A 19,953-nucleotide genomic window follows, 5' to 3' on the forward strand; every position below is an offset into this window, starting at 1 on the left:
ATTGGATTTTGGGATTGGCAATCTATCAGTTATTTTCATGGGGAAAAATGTAATCCTTCTCTCCAAAAATAGTGTTTTCTAATATTATTTATATGACTTAGTCTACTGATCTTCCAAATGTTGCAGAATGCTTTGAACACTACTAAAGGTTATCACTCTTGTATGAACAAAATTTCGGATATTTCCTGTATGAATACACTACAGGTTTAGTATTCTTTATCTGGAATTCAAGTTGTCCATATGGGTGTCTGAGATTTGCTTTCTGGTGATTCACCTTTGCTTTCTGATGGTTCAGTGTTCACAAGCTCCGTTTCATTCACAGCATTATTAAAATATCGTATACAAAATTGCCTTAAAGACAATGTATATAAGACGTACATGAAACATAAATGAATTTCATGTTTGAACTTCGGTTCCATCTTCAAGATATTTCATTTATGTATATGCATGCAAGTATTGAAAAGGAAATCAGGAATACAGAACACATCTGGTTCCAAACATTTCAATAAAGGATATTTAAACTTTATCATAAATTCACATTTAACTTTTTGTACATTTATCTGGGATAAGAAACTCACATTCAAGAAGATTCAATGCAAAGATTTCAAGAAAACATATAATATAGCAAAGCAGCTTTGGCAAATTTCACGAGGCAAGAATCAAGCAAAGTTATTCAGCATGTGCGTTCAAAAGCAGGTTGATATTTTTAAAGTGATAGGTATGAATAATCTTTTCTTTTATTATATCTGAAGGAAGTATAAAATACATTGCTGGTAACCAATCCAGTCCACTGCAATCTTACTCAAGGATATGAAATAGCCACAATTTGGGCATTTTGGTGCTAAAAATAATTAGAAAAAGGAAATAGAGATACAATCTATGATACCACCACTTAAGGCAAGCTTTTTCAAGCTTTCTGTGAAACAGCTATTGTAACAGTCATTAAATCTCTTGAATTTTAGTATTCTGGAGCAATGCATTTTGCAATGGTGTTCAACTGGATATTTGAAGTTCCTTCATATATGGTGCCTGAAACAGAGAATCAGGGAGACAAATAAATCAAGGAAACATAAAAGGTCCTTTTCAATAAACACCCCATCATGAAGCAAAGATTCAATGTGTACTCTAAGCAGAGTTACAAATTCTATAATGTGCAACAAAGTAGGGTTAAAAATTCTATAGTCATTTTTGTTTATGTTAACCAATGCACACAGACTCTGAAAGTGGGCATGAAAGTTTATCATTAACAGAAAATGTAAAAGCTCATAAACAAAACAACTTGTATTTTTAAAACAGCTTTCATGAACTCTGTTTCACATCGTATTGCTCATAATACTATTAAATGGACATTAGGGTGACTCATTGACTGATGAGACAGCAGTACTCATACAGACCCGTGTTATATTCAGATTTAAGCACTAATTTCATGAACATCGAATAAGTACATCTATTTCAGTAATGAGATATATGGTCTGACCCCCATATCAGTGGAATCAATATGTGCAGTGATCAACGTTGTATTTCATCTAGATTCTAATTCTGGGCAATCAACAAAATACAGTATGTAATCAATTTGCTTGCTGTATCTTAAGGAAGACCAGGAATCTAATGATTAGTTAAGCTTATAAAAGCTGACTTACAAGCTAACTTTCATGACCTTACATATTTGATATTGAGAAACTTGGCTGGAAATGAGACAATGGAATATGTCCTGCTGAAAACTTTTGAATTAAACTATGTAACACATTTTTGTTCCTGTGCTATAAATGTCATTTCCTAATTGGTTCTATCAGAAAAACATAGAAAGCATTTATTAAACTGCAAAAACTTTGTTTTTGCAGGACACCCTGCAGTACATTTTGCTATTGTTTTCAACGAATATCTCATAGAGTCTCAACCAATTCAACACAGTTTGTGGCAGCCACGAAAACAAAGTTTCTGGAGTAAACAACTACTTTCAAAGAAACTTTTGCACAATTATACAGGAAATGACACTTTCAAACCAGGAAGAGACATTTTTTTCAAAATTTGTTACATGGTGTTATTTAACAAATCTTGAGAAAGCAACAGACAACAAACCCCCTGCTACTTACCAACTTTGCAGTCCCTGTAATATTTCTCAATAGGATAGTCTTTTGTGAAGCCAACTCCACCCATCCATTCAATACATTTACTTGTTGTTAGAGTTGCAACCTACAGAATAAATAAATAAATAAATAAATAATGATAATAATAACAACACTTTATTTGTATTCTGTCCTATCTCACCAAGGAGACTCAGGGTGAATTCTTACACATACAGACACAAGGCAAACTTTCAATGATTTGAAACAATGAAATACAGATACACAGATAAAGGTAAAGGCTTCCCCTTCATCTCTGGCTCTGGGTGGTGGTGCTTATCTCAATTTCGAAGCCAAAGAGCCTGCGTTATTCTTAGACACCTCCTAGGTCATGTGTCTGTCATGGCTGCATGGAGCGCCATTTACCTTCCCATCGAGGCGGTACCTATTGATCTACTCACATTTGTATGTTTTCAAACTGCTAGGTTGGCAGGAACTAGGGCTAACAGCGCGGAGCTCACCCCATCCCGCAGATTTGAACAGCCAACCTTCAGCAAGTTCAGGAGCTCAATGGTTTAAACCCTTGCACCACTGCGGCCCCAGATAGATGGCAGGCATGATGCAAATTATTTTTGATTTGGTTGTGCAGATAACAAATAGAAAACACACAACAAAACACATGCTCACTGAATAATGATGACCAGCTTCAGCAATTAGACAAAATGGTTATGTGCGCTGGAAATTGTTTTTTAGTTGATTTCTCTGTTTCTATTATCACTGCATTATGCAAACAAATGAATGCAAATATAAATATCATGTGTGGCAAGTTAAAGGACAAAAAGTGCTATCTGGGATGATATCCAGCCAACTTCATGGCTGGATATTGAATTGTTCAATAGTATAAAAGTTCTTGAATGTACCACAATATGAAAATTAATTCTGGACAAACATGGATGAGAGTGCATTTTACATAGGTGATGTTCAGACTGTTAATGTAGTACCTTAAAGCAGTGGTTCTCAACCTGCTGGTCCCCAGATGTTTTGGCCTTCAACTCCCAGAAATCCTAACAGCTGGTAAACTGGCTGGGATTTCTGGGAGTTGTGGGCCAAAACACCTGGGGACCCACAGGTTGAGAACCACTCCATTAAAGCTATTGAATAGTTATTTAGTATGGAAAGAAACTTCTATGGTCTGCAAAATAATTCATTTTCCTTAAGATGGCTCTCTACATAGTTCTGAACTGTAACTTCTAGTATTTCTTAATGTTGGTTATGCTGGCTAAGAATGATGGGAATTACATTCAAATAACATTTGAAGAGTTGTATATTTCCCACTCTGTACTAAAGAAATAAGCAGCATATGGACTCCTTTTTACCAAAGCAAATAATTAGTGCTGCTTCATTGACAGAAAAAGGAGTTAATTATATGTTGTGATTGACATAAAAGCAGCATCCAAGCCATATCTTGTTCAGAGGTCCTCTGAACAAACATCTGAGAATGCCTGCCATAGATGCATGTGAAATGTCAGGAGGTAATGCTACTGGAACATGGCCATACCACTTGAAAAACTCACAGCAACCCAACAATCCATATTTCATTGGTCCACTCAATTCAGACGGGAGAGAAACAAGACTCAAAGCAGGAACGTGGCCAGCATGAGGTAGTAGTCTGAATGCTGTGTTATGATTCTGGGAGATCAGGATCTCATATTAGTAATCAAAATCCTCTGAGTGGCCCCAGGCAAGTCATACACTTTCAGTTGCAGAAGAAGGCAGTGGCAAACTTTTCTCTATCTTGGCAAGTAAATTCAAGGACAGGGTTACCATTAGTGGAAGCTGACTTACAGTTAAGAGTCATATAACAACAGTTAGACTGAGGATATTTGGAAGAGTGTTGGTACTCAGTTGGATGAGAGTTAATGACTAAAAACCAGTGAGCGAGGAAAGCAGAATTCTGTTGAGTTCTCTAGTCTGAGAGAACTCAACAGAAAGACCCAAAGGTAGTGGCTGAAAAAAACAGGGATCTGTATTGTAATATTGTGATGATGCTTTGAGTAGGCAGCAGAAGAAAGCATCAAAAGGTTTCTGGCACAAGTTTAACCAAATCTAAGAGTAATTGAAAATGAGGTTTGAAGAAACCATGTCTTAGGGAACTGGGTATGTTTAGCTTGGACAAAAGAAGACTGAGAGGGGACCTGGTAAGTTTGTTTAAATATGTGAAATTATGTCATATTGAGGAGGTGGGAAAGCTTGTTTTCTGCTACTCTGGAGACTAGGAAACAATAAGAAAAGAGATTCCATCTAAACATTAGGAAGAACGTTCTGATAGCAAGAGCTGTTTGGCAGTAGAAAATGCCCAGAGCATGGTCAAGTCTCCTTTTCTGGAGGTTCTTAAGTAGCTATCTATCAGAGGTGGTTTGATTGTGTTTTCCTACATGGGAAAGGGTTGTACTGGATGGCCCTTAGGGGTCTCTTCCAATTCTATGGTTTTGCGAATTATTTTAAAAGCCAAGGAATATTGGAAGCAAAGGAAAATTACTCAGAGTCTCTAAAAGGTATTGGCTAGGGCAGGGGTCCTCAAACTAAGGCCCAGGGGTCGGATGCGGCCCTCCAAGGTCATTTACCCGGTTCTCGCTCAAGGTCAAAGTCTGAAATGACTTGAAAGCACACAACAACAACAACAACAACAACAACAACAACAACAACAATCCTATCTCATCAGCCAAAAGTAGGCCCACACTTCCCATTGAAATACTAATAAGTTTATGTTTGTTAACATTGTTCTTCATTTTAATTATTGTATTGCTTTTAAGTGTCTTTTGCACTACAGATAAGATATGTGCAGTGTGCATAGGAATTTATTCATTTTTTTTCAAATTATAATCCAGTCCTCCAACAGTTTGAGGGCCCGTGTGCTGGCCCTCTGTTTAAAAAGTTTGAGGACCCCTGGGCTAGGGTAAAAGATATTGGCTAGGGTAGTGTAAAAAGAAACTTGCTCTGTGGAAAAGCTACTCTTATTTAGATAGGGAAGTTATACAAGCATTACTTTACTTATTGAAATCTGTTGCAGGAAGTTTCACATGTACAAACCTTGAGATTTTAAGAAATATAGGTGTGACTATGTATACATGGTTGTAGCACAAGTAGTGAGATAAGTCATATAATTCTTCTGCTGCTGCCTGGGATTCAGACAACCATGGAAACCGGCTATTTTTCTCTCTCTCAAATGATAACAAACTACTTGTCCCCTTAACACACAGCATGGAGAGAGGTTCCAAGCCAAAAACTCATTAGCAATATCTAAACTAGCCTTTTGAATCCAAGCCAATATACCCTTTAATGTAAACATGTTTTTTCACAGTCATTTAGAATTTATTTTTTTATGCTGGAGAAAACTATAATTAAAGATGCACAGAGTAAATGTCAAAATCAAGCCTCCCTTCATTATGCTCCAGCATGAAGAAAACAAAAATAGAACAAGACCACTTTACCTCGGCTGTGTAATATTTGGCCATGCTTGCCTCTTTTATAAAAGGTTTTCCTGTTTCTGCAAGGCGGGCTGCGTTATAGGTCAACAATCTTGCAGCTTCTATTTGTGTGGCCACTTGAGCGATCTGATGTTGCATTCCCTTGAGAGGAACAAGGTCAACAAAAGAACACAAGATACAAAACAAATTTAGCCTTTTTTCCTTAACTGACAATAACATACCAAGTTCTTGATCTTATGAGTAAGTGCATTTTGATCTCTTGCATATTCACCCTGGTCCTGACTTCTAGGTAGGACTTCATAGAACTGTAGACTGTATGCACAAAAGGTGGCATAGAAACATCTAACCCAAAATTCATTATGACAATGAAGTAGGACAATATAGTAATCTTATGATTGTTAACTGTATTGTTCCTAGGGCTTTCTTGTACTGGTTCTAGTGATATACTCTTTGAAAGTGACTAGCAATGGATAGCTGTAAGGTGCTTACAATATTTTAGTGATAACAAACCATCTGTACTAAACATTTCTTCTTTATGGTTAGACATGTTACAGAATGTACTAATCAATACCTGAAATTCAAATATGCTTTTCCCAAATTGATTCCTCTGCTTGGTATATGGGATTGTTTGATCAAAACATCCCTGTGCTAATCCCAGCATCTGTGAATGAACCACACAAAAAACATTACCAGTTAGGGAAAGCAGTGTCTCAGTCCTGTTAACATTGAGGCAAACCTTGATTGATACCATTGTAATTGCCATGGCTCAATGCTATAGAATCCTGGGATTTGGAGTTTGGTGAGGCACCATCACTCTTAGGTAGAGACTATGTCAAACCACAATTTCCAGTATTCCATAGCATTGAGCATGTCAATAAAAGTGATATCAAGCATTAATTCTACAGTGTAGACACACTCTGTTGTTGATTTGAGTGAGTTTATATCCCGCCTTTCTCCCATTACAAGATGGGAGACTTTAAAAAAGCCCAATGCTACAATTTAAAAACTGCTAGTACAAAAGTTAAGGCACACATTCAATTTCTATTTACAAAACACAACCTAAAAACAATATTAAAATGTGTTTAAGACATAATACAATAAAACACTACTCCATCCCCTGTCATATAAAATAAATGCCTTTCTTAAATGCAAATGTCTTTACATGCTGGTGGAAAAAGTGCATGGATGGGCGTGAAACAGATCTTCCAGAAAAGGGGATTCCATAACTTGGGGGCAGCTACCAAGAAGGCTCTTTCATGTCCTCACAAAGCATGCCTTGCTATAGGCTTATAAACATAACATTGGGTGGTATTCCTACTGATACAAACATTAGACTTCACTGGAGTTCGTGAAACTTCGGGAGGATACAGAGCTCAGTGCTATGTTTATATTAAAGGAATGTGTGGCTCTGCATCCTAAGCTAGCAAGGAAGATAGGAGATCTCCAGCAACAACTGGAATTTCCAGTAAGTTCAAGTTATGCTTAGAAACAGGAAACATGCATATGTGCACGTGCATAGGCTTATAGTCTTGCTTCAAATAACAGTAGAGGTGAGGCTAGTCTGAGTGGGGAGATAAGTGGTAAAAGTACAGAGCTCATGTGCTGTGTTGCTTTAAATGCTGATCCAGGACTTGAGAGATCCATGGTTCACATCCTCTTTTTGGTAATGATTTGGGGCCATTTCATTTCTCTCAGCACAACCTACTTCACATAGAATCAGAGTTGGAAGAGACTTTGTGGCCATCCAGTCCAACCCCCTGCAAAGAAGCAGGAAAATTGCATTCAAAGCATCCCTGACAGATGGTCATCCAACATATTGTTATGATAAAGTCATGTCTGCTACGTCAAGCCCACTGGAGGAACAGTGGGATTTAAATAAAAAATAGCAAAATGTAAAACCATTTGGTCTAACTTTAAGGAGCTAAACTAGTGAAATTACCTGGAGTCTCAGCTTAAGGGATTATTAAATTCAGAATCAAAGTGTGAACTGCCAGCAATGACTTTGCTTGGCAGGGACTTGTGGGACGTGAACAGAACAGGAAAGGTTCTATTTTCTACATGGATCGAATCAGCAAATCCATTTATATGTAAACACAATGGTCTCTTCAGTGCAGGTGACAAAATCCAGAAGGCCGGTAAAGATCTCCTCATCACAACCGTTTTCCATAGCTAAATACATTAAAGGTACCAGATCTCGTTTGATCTTGGAAGTTGCAGGGTCAGCCCTGGTTAGTACCTAGATGGGGGATTATCAACAAAAATTAGGTGCCACAGGCTTTATTTCAGAGGAAGGAACGGGAAAACCACCTCTGAGTATTCCCTTCCTAAGAAAATCAATTGAAATTCATGAGGTTAACATAGTTTACACATGCACCCAATTTTTACGTTCCTACTGCATAGCATAATGTGAATTCAGTTACAAAGAAACCATTCTGATATATAATATCTCAATAAGGTTCCATCTTGTTAATATTTAGCTCTTGGAAACCATATTTAAAAGTTTGATAGTTTTCATAATGTGTCAATTAACATTTTAACTGCAGTAATAACAGTATATGTGTGTTTTTAATGAGCTCTTACTCACAGAAATTGTATATGGGTCTTTGCTCATAAAATTTCCATCCACTTCCACCATTAAAGGTAAGTGTGTATTCAGCATTCACACAAAAAGTAACTGTTAGCAATTGCAAAGAAACTTTGGAGACATGGCCTGGGACTCCACAAATAGTGAAAGTCACTCCATGTGCCCAAAAGAGACATGGCTTCCAGTTTCTATGAGAGCAACAGCACCCTTGTCATGCCGCTTTCAAAAGAGGGGCAACTTTTAGAAGTAATTTGTAACAATGCATGGATGTCTGTTTTTCCAAAGCGAGAGAAATACAGCAATCCTACTGGATTTGCTCAGGGCTGAGGAAACGTCTAAACCTGTTTACTGGATCAGAGGTCCACATTCTACAATAGAGAGCATTCTTTTCTCTTTCCTATCCATGGATTGGTCACATAGCAGGAAAATGAATCGGGATTTAACCCACTTTTCACATCCTATACTGCTATTAACTTCTATTCCTAAAACTGGTGGAGAAGAGCATTAAATCTCTTTCTTGCTTCCACTCATCTTCCTGGGCCAGACCACACACTATGCTACTATTCCACGTTATCTGTCATGGCAACATCCTATGGTTTGCAGTTTAGTGAGACACTACAGATATATATTTGGCTGAGAATTCTAAGGCCCCTTCTCCACTACCGTATAAAATCCTGATTTTCTGCTTTGAATTGGATTATATGGCAGTATAGACTCATATAATCCAGTTCAAAGCAGATAATGTGGATTATTGAAATAACAAATAGAACAGCCTGGGATCATGATTTTGGATGGTGTGATTTTAATTATTGTTTTAAACAGAGTTGTTTTAATGTTTTTGGTTTTAATCTAACTGTGTATTTTATTAGATGTATGCTTATGGCATCAAATTGCTGCCTATTTGGAAGGCTGCTCTGAGTCCCCTTCGGGGTGAGAAGGGAGGGATATAAATATAGCAAATAAATAAATAATGTTTTGATAATCTGGATTATATGGTAGTCTAGAAAGAGCCTAAGTATTTCTCTCTAAACTGCAAACCCAAGGATTGATTAAGGTGCTATATCTGTGTAATGTGAAAGGACCCCCTACAGCCTCTGCCCTTGGATGTTCATTTGATCTGTCAGAAATATTAAAAATTAACTAGGTATTTTTCATTACAAAAATGTGAGTCTAGCACTGAAAGGATTAAATGGATGCAATGACTCAGCAAAAACTGAAGTTTTAACTAAGCAGGTGTGCCTGTTGCTTAGCAACACCTCATTGTGAGAGAAGCATCTCTGTGTGAGAGAATGCCTCAGTGGGTGAATAGGCCTCAGAGTGTGAGGTAGGCCTCGTTATGAGAAAGCCTCGTGTATGAAGCTCCTGCGTGAAGGTTGAACTTTGTGCTATGGAAACCTTATTTTTGCAAATAGTGCAACCATATTATTTTGCTGTAACAAAAAGTCTCCTTTGGAAGAGACAACATTGGTCTGTGTGTTTTTGTTCTTTTTATCACTTTGGGCTACTGGTGTTAGGTCATGCTGCTGCTAATAAGTTACTCTACCATGCATTTATGAGGACGGTCTCTTGTTAATAAGCCCACTCGCCCAACATGATCTATATGAAACCAATCAATGACGGTGGAAAGGGGATGGTTACTGAGGTGGGGAAAGGCTTTTGAAAGAATGACTCTACACTGTTCAAGAGCTCTCCTTTTGGCAGGAGAGGGGCTACTATTGGTGTACACAGCCAAGTGTTTTCCACTTCTGAATTAAATTAATGTAATTGTACTGAAAGAAGTCAGGGTTGGCATGTGGATATGTCAGATTCCAAAAACCAATACGTCATCTTTTTATACTGCATATAAGAGATCTTTTCCCCTCCAGTTCAACCATTCTAAGATGTAAATGGCAGACTATAAAAATACACAGACTAGGCAAACACACCACTAGGCTCAAGCATAGAAAACAGGTACTTACCTGGGCAGCAATCCCAATTCTTCCCGTATTGAGCATTTCGATTGCATATTTATAGCCCTTTCCAAACTGTCCCACTATATTACTCTCAGGAACCTGAGGAGTAAATAAAAATTAGGCTGTAATAACTAGTCTTCCCCTTCTCTTCAAAGCCAGATGTTGTTTTAAGTCACTGTACTGCATTCAAGAAGCAAAACAAATGTTGTATGGCTTTTGGCTGGCAAGAACATTTTAAAAGTGAGTGTCAGAATGGGGTAGTGTTTTGAGTGTTGGACTATGATTATGGAAACCAGAGTTCTAGTCTTTGCTTACACATGGAAACTCACTGAGCGACCTTGGGCAAGTCACACTCTCTCAGTGTCAGAACTTTAAAGTAAGAGTACTCTACCTTTACATTGTCAAATGTGACAGGACATGTAGATGTTGCTCTGATCCCCAGTTTATTCTCTTTCTTTTCCACATGCAGGCCTTCTGTGTTACGATCTACTATGAAGCATGTAATTCCTTTATATCCCTGAAAAAGGAAAATAATAACTGCACTGGTTAGATGTCACTTATCAAGACAGCCAAGTAAGTATGTAAAACCCTTCACAGCACATAGAATAATAGAGTTGGAAGAGAACTAGTGGGCCATCCAGTCCAATCCTCTGCCAAGGAGGAAAATCACATTCAAAGCACTCCCGACAGATGGCTATCCAGCCTCTGTTTAAAATAATCCAAAGAAGGAGCTTCCACCACAGTCTGGGGCAGAGAGTTCCACTGATGAACAGCTCTCACAGTTAGGAAGTTCTTCCTAATGTTCAGGTGGAATCTCCTTTCCTGTAGTTTGAAGTCATTGTTCCGCGTCCTTGTCTCCAGGGCAGCAGAAGACAAACCTGCTCCCTCCTCCCTATGACTTCCCCTCACGTATTTATGCATGTCTCTCATCGTGTCGCCTCTCAGTCTTCTCTTCTGCAGGCTAAACATGCCCAGCTCTTTAAGCCGCTCCTCATAGAGGTTGTTCTCCAGACCCTTCTCTGGACACATTCCAGCTTGTCAACATCTCCCTTAAATTGTGGTTATTGAACAATAACTTCCATCACTTTTGATTATTTGCCATGTGGGCTGGGGATAATGGGAATTGCAACTCCAAAGCACTTGGTGCTCTGGGATTGGGGAAAGGTTACAGGACATTTAAATGTCAGATATCATACCCACAAGCCTTGTATCTAAAGCCAAGCCTCACTATGCTGAGAAAACAGAACAAACTGCAGCCTTTCCTGGTGTTATTGTATCACAACTCCCATCAGTTTTAGTCATGATGTCAACTGATAAGGAATACAGGAGTTGTAGTCCAGCATCTCAAGGGCCACTTAAATGACATGGTGGGCTGGATCTTGTCGACAGGCCTTGAGTTTGACACGTCTTCTGGTTTAATGGATGAAATTTTCTCAGCTTAGCATGGAACAGGTTCAAAAAGCGATGATGATGCAGATCTAAAACAAAACCATCCAGGCAGGTTTCTACAAATATAAACAGAATCAAAACACCAGCCACAATAGAGGGGTAAAAATCATAGTTCTCTGCCCTGCTCTTTTGTTGCTGCTATTAATGCTGCTAGCAAACTTTCAATTAGTGTTAGATACTCCTTAAGAGAAGAGGGGCAGAGACAGAGAGAGAAGGAAAGAGCTACAGCCAATATAAGCAAGATGCAAGGCCCCATTTATATCATTAACCTTGATACGGTCACATTTTACAGAAACCCCAGTGACAACTCGGTTAGGTACTTACTGCAGAAAGATCTGCATTTGCCATCACAAAAAAGACTCCTGCTTGTTCAGCCATGCTAATCCACATCTTTGACCCATTGATGATATAATAGTCCCCCTTTTTTTCAGCACGAGTCTTCAAGGAAAATGCATCGCTGCCAGATCCAGGCTCTGTAAGGCAGACACTGCCCACCTATCACAAAAGAGAAAGTCAAATCATCAGACATTTCCAAAAACACTGGTGTCATTGAGGGTCAAGAAATAATTGAAGTTAGGGTCAGAAGCAAAACAACAGGTAAAAACAAATGGCGACTGTACCATAATCTCCTAGAGTAGGTAGTTGAGTACACAGAAATGCTGGACCACTCTAACAACTACCATGTCTGACTACACAGAGAAGCAAATGAAATTCACAAGCATGTGGACAATTTCAGCACAAAGGAGGAAACCATGAAAATGAACAAAATCTGGCTACCAGTATTAAAAAAGCAGTCTAATACCAGGACAGTAAATAAGGAGCAACACTCAAAAAGCAGGAAGAATTCCAGACAAGAATCCATCAGGGCCAGCTAACACCTCCCATCAAAGTATCCCCAGCAGCAATCAGCCAGGCTTTGAAACTGCAGGGCCATTAAATGCTAATCAAGGTGGCCAATTGCAACGTTCACATCTGCCTCAAACAGACAAAAGTTCTTTCTCCCACCCTGGACATTCCACAGGTATATAAACCTCACTTGCCTAGTTTCCAACAGACCTCACAACCTTACTCCTATGTAAGCCTGCTATAGATGTGGGCTTACATAGGAGTAACTTATTGAACCCATTGAACTCAGTGAAATCTGTCTTGGTTACTAGTGGGTTTGGCATAAATGTGGTTCTGGAACATGGCCGTAGAGCCCGGAAAACCCACAGAAACCCAAAGTAGTTGAAGTTCTTTTTACTCAGTGGAATTTCTTTCAGGGTCATGTAGTTAATTATTTAACAAGTTGACAATACTACAAATTCAGAAAATAAAAATTAACTTATTCATGACATACACAGTCAACACTGGCTGAAAGTTGATACTCTTAGAATATGTCTAGTCTTCTTTCTATTATTCTTTCTATTATTCTTTTACTAGGAGGCAGATCTTCCTGTTCATATAGCTCTTCAACAGCTAAAATACATGTTCTACTTCTAGATTTTTAAATGGATGTGCTGCATTTTAACATTATACCACACATTTATTATTACTGCTCTGCAGGCATGTAGCCCGGGGGGGGGGGGGGCTTGAGGGGCTTCAGTCCCGTCCCCCCCGTCCCCCAAATTCTCAGGGTGGTCCATGAGAAGGCCTTACTGGTACAGTATTTAAACTGTTATGTTTATTCATATCATGATCTGATCACCATGCTCAATATATCCCATATGCATGGGGGTATTGCGGCAACGATACAAAAGGTTTGCTAGGGTAGACCCTCTCTCACTCAGACTCCGCCCGCCCCCGAATCAAACTCAGCCCCCCTCCGAATCAAAATCCTGGCTACGGGCCTGCTGCTCTGGAATTGTTTTAGTTGACATTTTAACAGTATAAATAGTACGATTTGTATTTCAATATGTATTATTTCTCAAGCTTTCAAAATTATGTTGGGAGCCTCCCTGGGATAAAGCAAGGATATAAATCGAATAAATAAATACAGTTGTCTGAATACTTCACTTACCAAATTTCTTGACATTTTGGGCAAATAAGTCATTTTTTGCTCTTCTGAGCCATACACCGTCAATAGTTTGTTCATGAACGTATTCTGGAGCTCACACACAAGTGATACAGATGGGTCAACCTTGGCCAGCTCCTCAACTGCCAGAATGGTTGAAAAGAAAGAAGCCCCAGTTCCTCCATATTTGGGATCAAGGTCAATGCTCATCAGCTTAAGAAAGAGATAAACTATTATAAGGAAGAAAAGGTCTACACATTCTGAAATAACTAATCTCAAGAACTCAATTGGAAGCAAGCATTACGGTCTGCAAAAGGAATTTCCAATGAGCTTGCCAATTAGAGACAAGCTTACATGGGAGTAACCTATTGAACCCATTGGACTCCGTGATATCCAATTGGTTACTAGTGGGTTTGGCATAGACCTTGAGCCTATGACCTACACACTTGTTTGTGCTGCTGATTTGGAGTCAGAGTGACAAGTTACTAGCATTTTTGTGTGGTCTATGACATCTTTTTTAACTAAAAGGTAATCAAAATTCTTGAAGTCAGCAAATACCTGGAGCTTTATCTGCTACATACAAGGTAGGCAAAGGAAAGCAAAGATAAAATTGGTAATTTGTCCTCCATGCCTATTTTACCATAAATGTGCTCTATAATACATCTAGTGGTCATATGATGTAGTGATAATGAGTGTTGAGATTAGGGTATATCTACACAGGAGAATGAATGCAGTTTAACACCAGTTTAGCTGCCATCGCTCAATGTTATGGAATTCTGGAGTCTGTAGTTTGGCGAAGCACCAGCACTCTTTAGCAAAGAAGGCAAAAGGTAATGTACAACTATAACTCCCATGATTCAATAGCATTGAGTCTTAGCAGTTAAAGTGGTGTCAAACTGAATTAATTCTATATTTAGATGTACCCTTTTTTGGTGTCAGAAGTAACTTGGGAAACTGCAAGTTGCTTTTGGTGTGAGAAAATTGGCTGTCTGCAAGGATGTTGCCCAGGGGACACCTGGATGTTTTACCATCCTGTGGAAGGCTTCTCTCATGTCCCCACATAGGAAGCTGGAGCTGACAGATGGGAGCTCACACCATCTCACGGTCAGCAGTTTATCTGGCACAAGGGTTTAACCCATTGCGCCACTGAAGCTTCTATGTGTACCCTAAAACTCAAGGATACTAGGGCCTGAATCCCTACATAGTTATGGAAAGTCACTGGGTAACTTTGGGCATTCATGAGTCAACTGCACGCAAAGGTGATGAGAAACCTCTGAGTCTATGTGAAATAAGCAATACATCATATCTTTAAAATATATAAATGAAAGTTTTTCATGGCATATGCTGTGTCTCTATACATTTCATTATTACAATTTATGTATGTGTTCATATCTCCTATAAGTGGTTGGTTTAACCCCTGGTTTACTAGAAAAACTGAATTACTGTGTTGTGAAAAGATCCACATCTGAAAAGGCTGTCACCAACATGAAATTTTTAGAAAGCTCTGCTGTATACTATTCTCAATGTAGAAAGAGAAAAAAACCCCCTATATATCCTATTCTTGTTGTGTTCGAAAATTGTACATACCCCTTGTTCAAACAGATCTTTTAATAAAGATTCGTCCAATTTTGCTTCCTCATCCATTTTTTGTACTAAGGGTGCAACTCGCTCTTGTGCAAACCTTTTCACTGAAATGAAGAAAAAGAATCCTGTTACAGTCGGTTCTCTATATCAACCAATTCTGTACCCACGGATTCAGTCATCCACTGCTTGCTTGTTTGTTTTTTTAAAATCCCAAACTCAAAACTTGATTTTACTGCTTTACACCACATGCATCATTTTGCTACGCTATTGCATGTAATGAGACTTGCGCATCCACTGGTTTTAGATCCTGGAACCAAATCACAGTGGATACCAAGAATTCATTAATTATCGTTATATACTTATTTGTGGGCTGCCTCTTAGTTCAACATTCTTATTTTTATTATTTATTTTTATGTGCGGTATTTGTATACTGCCATTCTCAACCTCGAAGGGGATTCAGGGTGGTACACAGTGTTGACAACAATTCAATACTAGATGCAATAGGACCAGAAATTGAATTAATGCTCATTTTAAAAAAATGTAGCACTCCTGGTACAGTTGGACTTTATTATTTGTATTAAAACGTGACACAAAAATTACCTGTACTATTCAAAATAGGAGAAAGACACTCTCGATCTCCTCCCTTCCTGTGTCAAAGAAAACATCAACTTTTAAAGTGACATTTAATAATAAAGAAACCCATGTGGCAAAAATGAGATAGCAGCTATGGAAAAACAGAATTTATAAGCTTAAAAGAATGAGTTGTGATGTGAAATATATTATCACAAGGCAAGAATGGGAAACATGTGGTGCTCCAGATCTTGTTGGGGCACAACATTGCTAATCAACCTTTGGTCCTGTGGGTATTTGTGATTCCAACTCCCAGAAGCCCTGGCCAACTTGTCCATTGGTCTGGAATCCTGGGAGCTGAAGTCCGAAACAGCTGGAGGGCCATATAATAATAATAATACAAAAACTTTATTTGTATATCACTCTATCTGCCCAAGAAGAATCAGGGCAGTTCCCAACATAGGAAAAAAATCATTCAATGATCTTAGAGCCCATTGCTGAATAACACAAAAGGCATACAAAAATAAACATTATAAAAACATGAACATAAATCCTACAAAAAGCAATCACAAACATTTAAAACCAGTTTCAGTTTTCTCCATCAAACAGGAATTCAATTACCAATAGCCAGGAATTTCAACGTGGACTTAGTCAGCTATGAAAGGGCTGGGCAAGGACTAGTGCAATGAAATTGTATAGGGCCGGGGAAATTGATAAAGTGCAGGGCAGGGTCCAAGCTGATGGCTGAGGAGGGGCCTGGGACTAATCATTTACAAAAGCCTGCTGGAACCACCAAGTTTTCAGGTCCTTGAGGAAGGAGGACAGCGATGGTGCTTGCCTAATCTCTCTGGGGAGGGTGTTCCATAGTCAGGGGGCCACCAACGAGAAGGCCCTCTCCCTCGTCCCCGCCAATCATGCTTGTGACAGTGGCGGGAGTGAAAAGAAGGCCTCCCTAGCAGATCTGAGAGCCCATAGGTTGTGCAAACCTGCTCTAAAGTCAGTGAAAGAAAGCAACTGAAAGCAGTAGCTTGCCCTTGGCCTCTTCCAAGGTGATGACTAAGTAGTGTATTTACATGACAAAAAATGAGGTTGGACTGGTCTACAACTTTCATAATCTCTAACCATTGGCTATACTAACTTCAGCTGTGGAACCCCAACAATTCTGCAATGAAAAATGGCCCTTCACAAGGCTTGTATGCATGTTTGCACAAAGAATGTATGGACTGAGTTACATCAGAGTTCAAAACAAGTTTAACTAAATCAAATAAGTTACCCATTTCTTTGATCATTATCTCCTCTTCTGTAAATGTAAGAAGTGAAACATGAGCTGCCCCATCTTTGGGTAGATTCGGTAAAGCTTCTGGTTTTGAAGATTTAAATACGCTGGGCTGAGTCGTCCATGAGTCCACACAGGGATATGCATTCAATCTAAGCTGTAGACAAAAAAATATCAAGAAGGAAAGATGAACAATACTAACAAAAAGAAACTTCTGGAGTTTCTAGATGAAAGGTGGGAATTGTTCAGCCCTCCGGAGATTGCTACTCTCAGGAAATCTTTCCAGAAAAAGCAGTAATAAAGAATTATGGGAACATGAGTAGCAGTTCAACAACCTCTGGACAGCCACACAAGTCCCTTGCCCGTATAGACATAAGACTTCACTAGAGTCTCTGTTGTACTGTAAGGGACAAGGCAGGCTTGGGTGATGAGTTAAGGGAGTTTGCATCCCTCTATGTGTGGCTGCAACAGTTTAAAGCTCCCTCCCTAAACTACAAGCCCCAGAATTCTGCAGGGGGCAGAAGCTGGATTTAAAGTGGATGCATACTCTCTAGTGTGATGAGGTTCTGGCTGTAATTTGGGTTTGTTTGTTTGTTTGTTTGTTTTTTGTATTCCAGGCCCAACAAAATTACCTACCACTTGAGGGTGATCTACACTGCGGAATAATGCATTTTAACCTGCATTTTAGTTGGCCTCAGTGTTACTGAATCCTGGGACTTGTAGTTGGGTGAACCATTAGTACTCCTTGACAGAGAAAGCTAAAGAATTTGTAAAAGTACAATTCCTGTGATTCCATAGCCATAATTCTAAAGTGTAACGCAACCTTATACACAGATTGGATCTGGATGTTCCTTAGGAAAGACTGTCCAACAATAAAGCATTGCTAACATTTTCCTAAAAATTATTATAGCTACTAAAATAATCAGCCTTTAGAACTGCCACCATGTATATTTATGCAGTCAGACAGTACTTTGCCACACAGTTTTATAATTTACAAAGAGACTTTAAAAAAAACCCATCATAGTACATAGTACCTTATGTATATGTATGTGTGTGTGTATTGGTTTGTCTACTTTAAGTGCCATGGCTCAATGCTATGGAATCACAGGAGTCTTCAGCCGTCTCTGCCAGAGAGTGCTGATGTCTCATCAAACTACGGATGTCATGATTGCATTGCATTGAGCCATGGCACTTACAAGTGGTGTCAAACTGCATTAATTCTACAACATGGATGCACCCTTAGCTCAGTCTCCTGGGAGCTGTAGTTGGGTTATTTATTTATTTATCGTGTCAGAAGCAAATTGAGAATACGGTTATAATGTATAAAAAAACCACAAGCAAAGTTAAAAACTTGGAATTATACTAAATGTTTTTTGACCAGTAGCTGGCCACTTGGAGTGCTTCTGGTGTCACCTTAAGAAGGCCCCCCATTGTGTATGTGGTAGGGCTCAGACTGCAGTGTAGTAAGTGGTCTGTGGTTCTCCACATTTGCATGTTGCGGACTCCACTCTGTAGCCACATTTCTTAAGATTAGCTATGCATCTCATAGTAGTTGGGTGAAGCACTAGTACTCTTTTGCAGAGAAGGAAAAAGACCTTGCAAAACAATAACTCCCAAGGTTTTCCATAGTACTGAGCCCTGACATCAAAACTGCATTAATTCCACAATGTTGATGCACCTGCAGTCCGACTATCAAACCATCTATTATCCATTGAGACATGGCAGTGAAAGTGGCCCTTTAAACTAAAAAGAAAAAAAAATGTCTACAGAGTGGTTGTAGTCTGAGCAGATTTTTGTTTGTTTGTTGTTGATTACTTTTCTTAAAAAAGGGACAGCATGCATTTTTATGGAGATGTGCTTGATAGGGAATGGAAGCCTGGTATTTTCTTGGCTAGTTCATCCACTATTTGTATGCTGTGGTATTAATTAATCAATATCCAAATTCATAAAATGTTTGTTTTTAGAAGCCTATGAAGCCCCCTTCTAAAATCCACATTGGACTGGATTATATGGCAATGTGGACTCAGATAATAATAATAATAATTTAAAACTTTTATATCCCGATCTTCTCTACCTCTACAGAGGGACTCTGACCGGTTGACAGCAAAGATTCAATGCTAACACTAAAAATCTAAAACATAATACAGTACACAACATTACATTACCAAATACATATAAGATAAATTATATAAAATTACATAAAATTCAGTTCAAAGCAGATATTATGGATTTTCTGCCTTGGAAAAGCCATGAGTTTGCAGAGCTGGGTTTCAAAATCCCTGTGGAACATGGGAAAGTATGAGAGTCATATTCTCTCAGCCTCAGAGGAAGGCAAAGATCTGACTAAATCTTGTATACAACAACAATTTAATGTGTATTCCTAAATGGCAGGGCTTGTAACCTCTTTCAGTTCTATGATTCTGGGGCCTCTTATACCCAGCTGTATAAAATCCACATTGAACTGGATTATATGACAGTGGGGACTCAAATAATCCATTTCAAAGCAGATATTGTGGATTATATGTGTTGATATTCTGGGTTATATGGCTGTGCGGAAGGGTCCTATATAATATATGTAACGCATAGGTAGGATCTGAACACAGAACAGCTCAGCTGAAGCTCCCTTTATTCTCACTCACCTTCCTGCAGCCCCTTAGCAAAGCAAGCACCCCTGCTGCAGCCATGGCTGGGCTCACTGCTGGTCTACCAAGTGCCCACTTAATGTACACAGCAATGCCACTCCTCCCTTTAACAAATAGGGATTTGCTATTGAGATCCAAAGAGGTGAGGGAAGAAGAGCGACTTTTATAAAACTCCGGCTCCCATTCGAAGCTTCCCCACAAGTTAGTGGTAGAAGCTTTCGCAAGTCCTGTCCCTCAATGTGGTGCTAACTTAGGTATTGGTAGCGGCTGCGTTTGGGAACCGGAAGTGTTAATAGACGATGGATGGATTCCTCTTGAGGGGCTTTCCAAGTGCTCCTAGCCATTCCTGCGT

General features: G+C 39.0%; 1 protein-coding gene across 1 annotated transcript; it reads right to left on the reverse strand.

Moving 5' to 3' along the window:
• Positions 1-491: 491 nt before the first annotated feature.
• ACADSB (acyl-CoA dehydrogenase short/branched chain) lies at positions 492-19,851 on the reverse strand. Its single transcript, XM_060768581.2, has 11 exons — positions 19,599-19,851; positions 16,957-17,116; positions 15,117-15,217; positions 13,536-13,742; positions 11,861-12,031; positions 10,479-10,604; positions 10,094-10,186; positions 6,123-6,212; positions 5,555-5,692; positions 2,094-2,193; positions 492-1,029 (listed from the first exon to the last, which is right to left on the reverse strand). Exons 1-11 carry the CDS (start codon positions 19,641-19,643, stop codon positions 959-961), a joined length of 1,302 nt encoding a protein of 433 aa, XP_060624564.2. The 5' UTR covers positions 19,644-19,851; the 3' UTR covers positions 492-958.
• Positions 19,852-19,953: the final 102 nt, after the last annotated feature.

Source organism: Anolis sagrei, chromosome 3 (genome assembly GCF_037176765.1).
Source record: "Anolis sagrei isolate rAnoSag1 chromosome 3, rAnoSag1.mat, whole genome shotgun sequence".
Taxonomy (NCBI): domain Eukaryota; kingdom Metazoa; phylum Chordata; class Lepidosauria; order Squamata; family Dactyloidae; genus Anolis; species Anolis sagrei.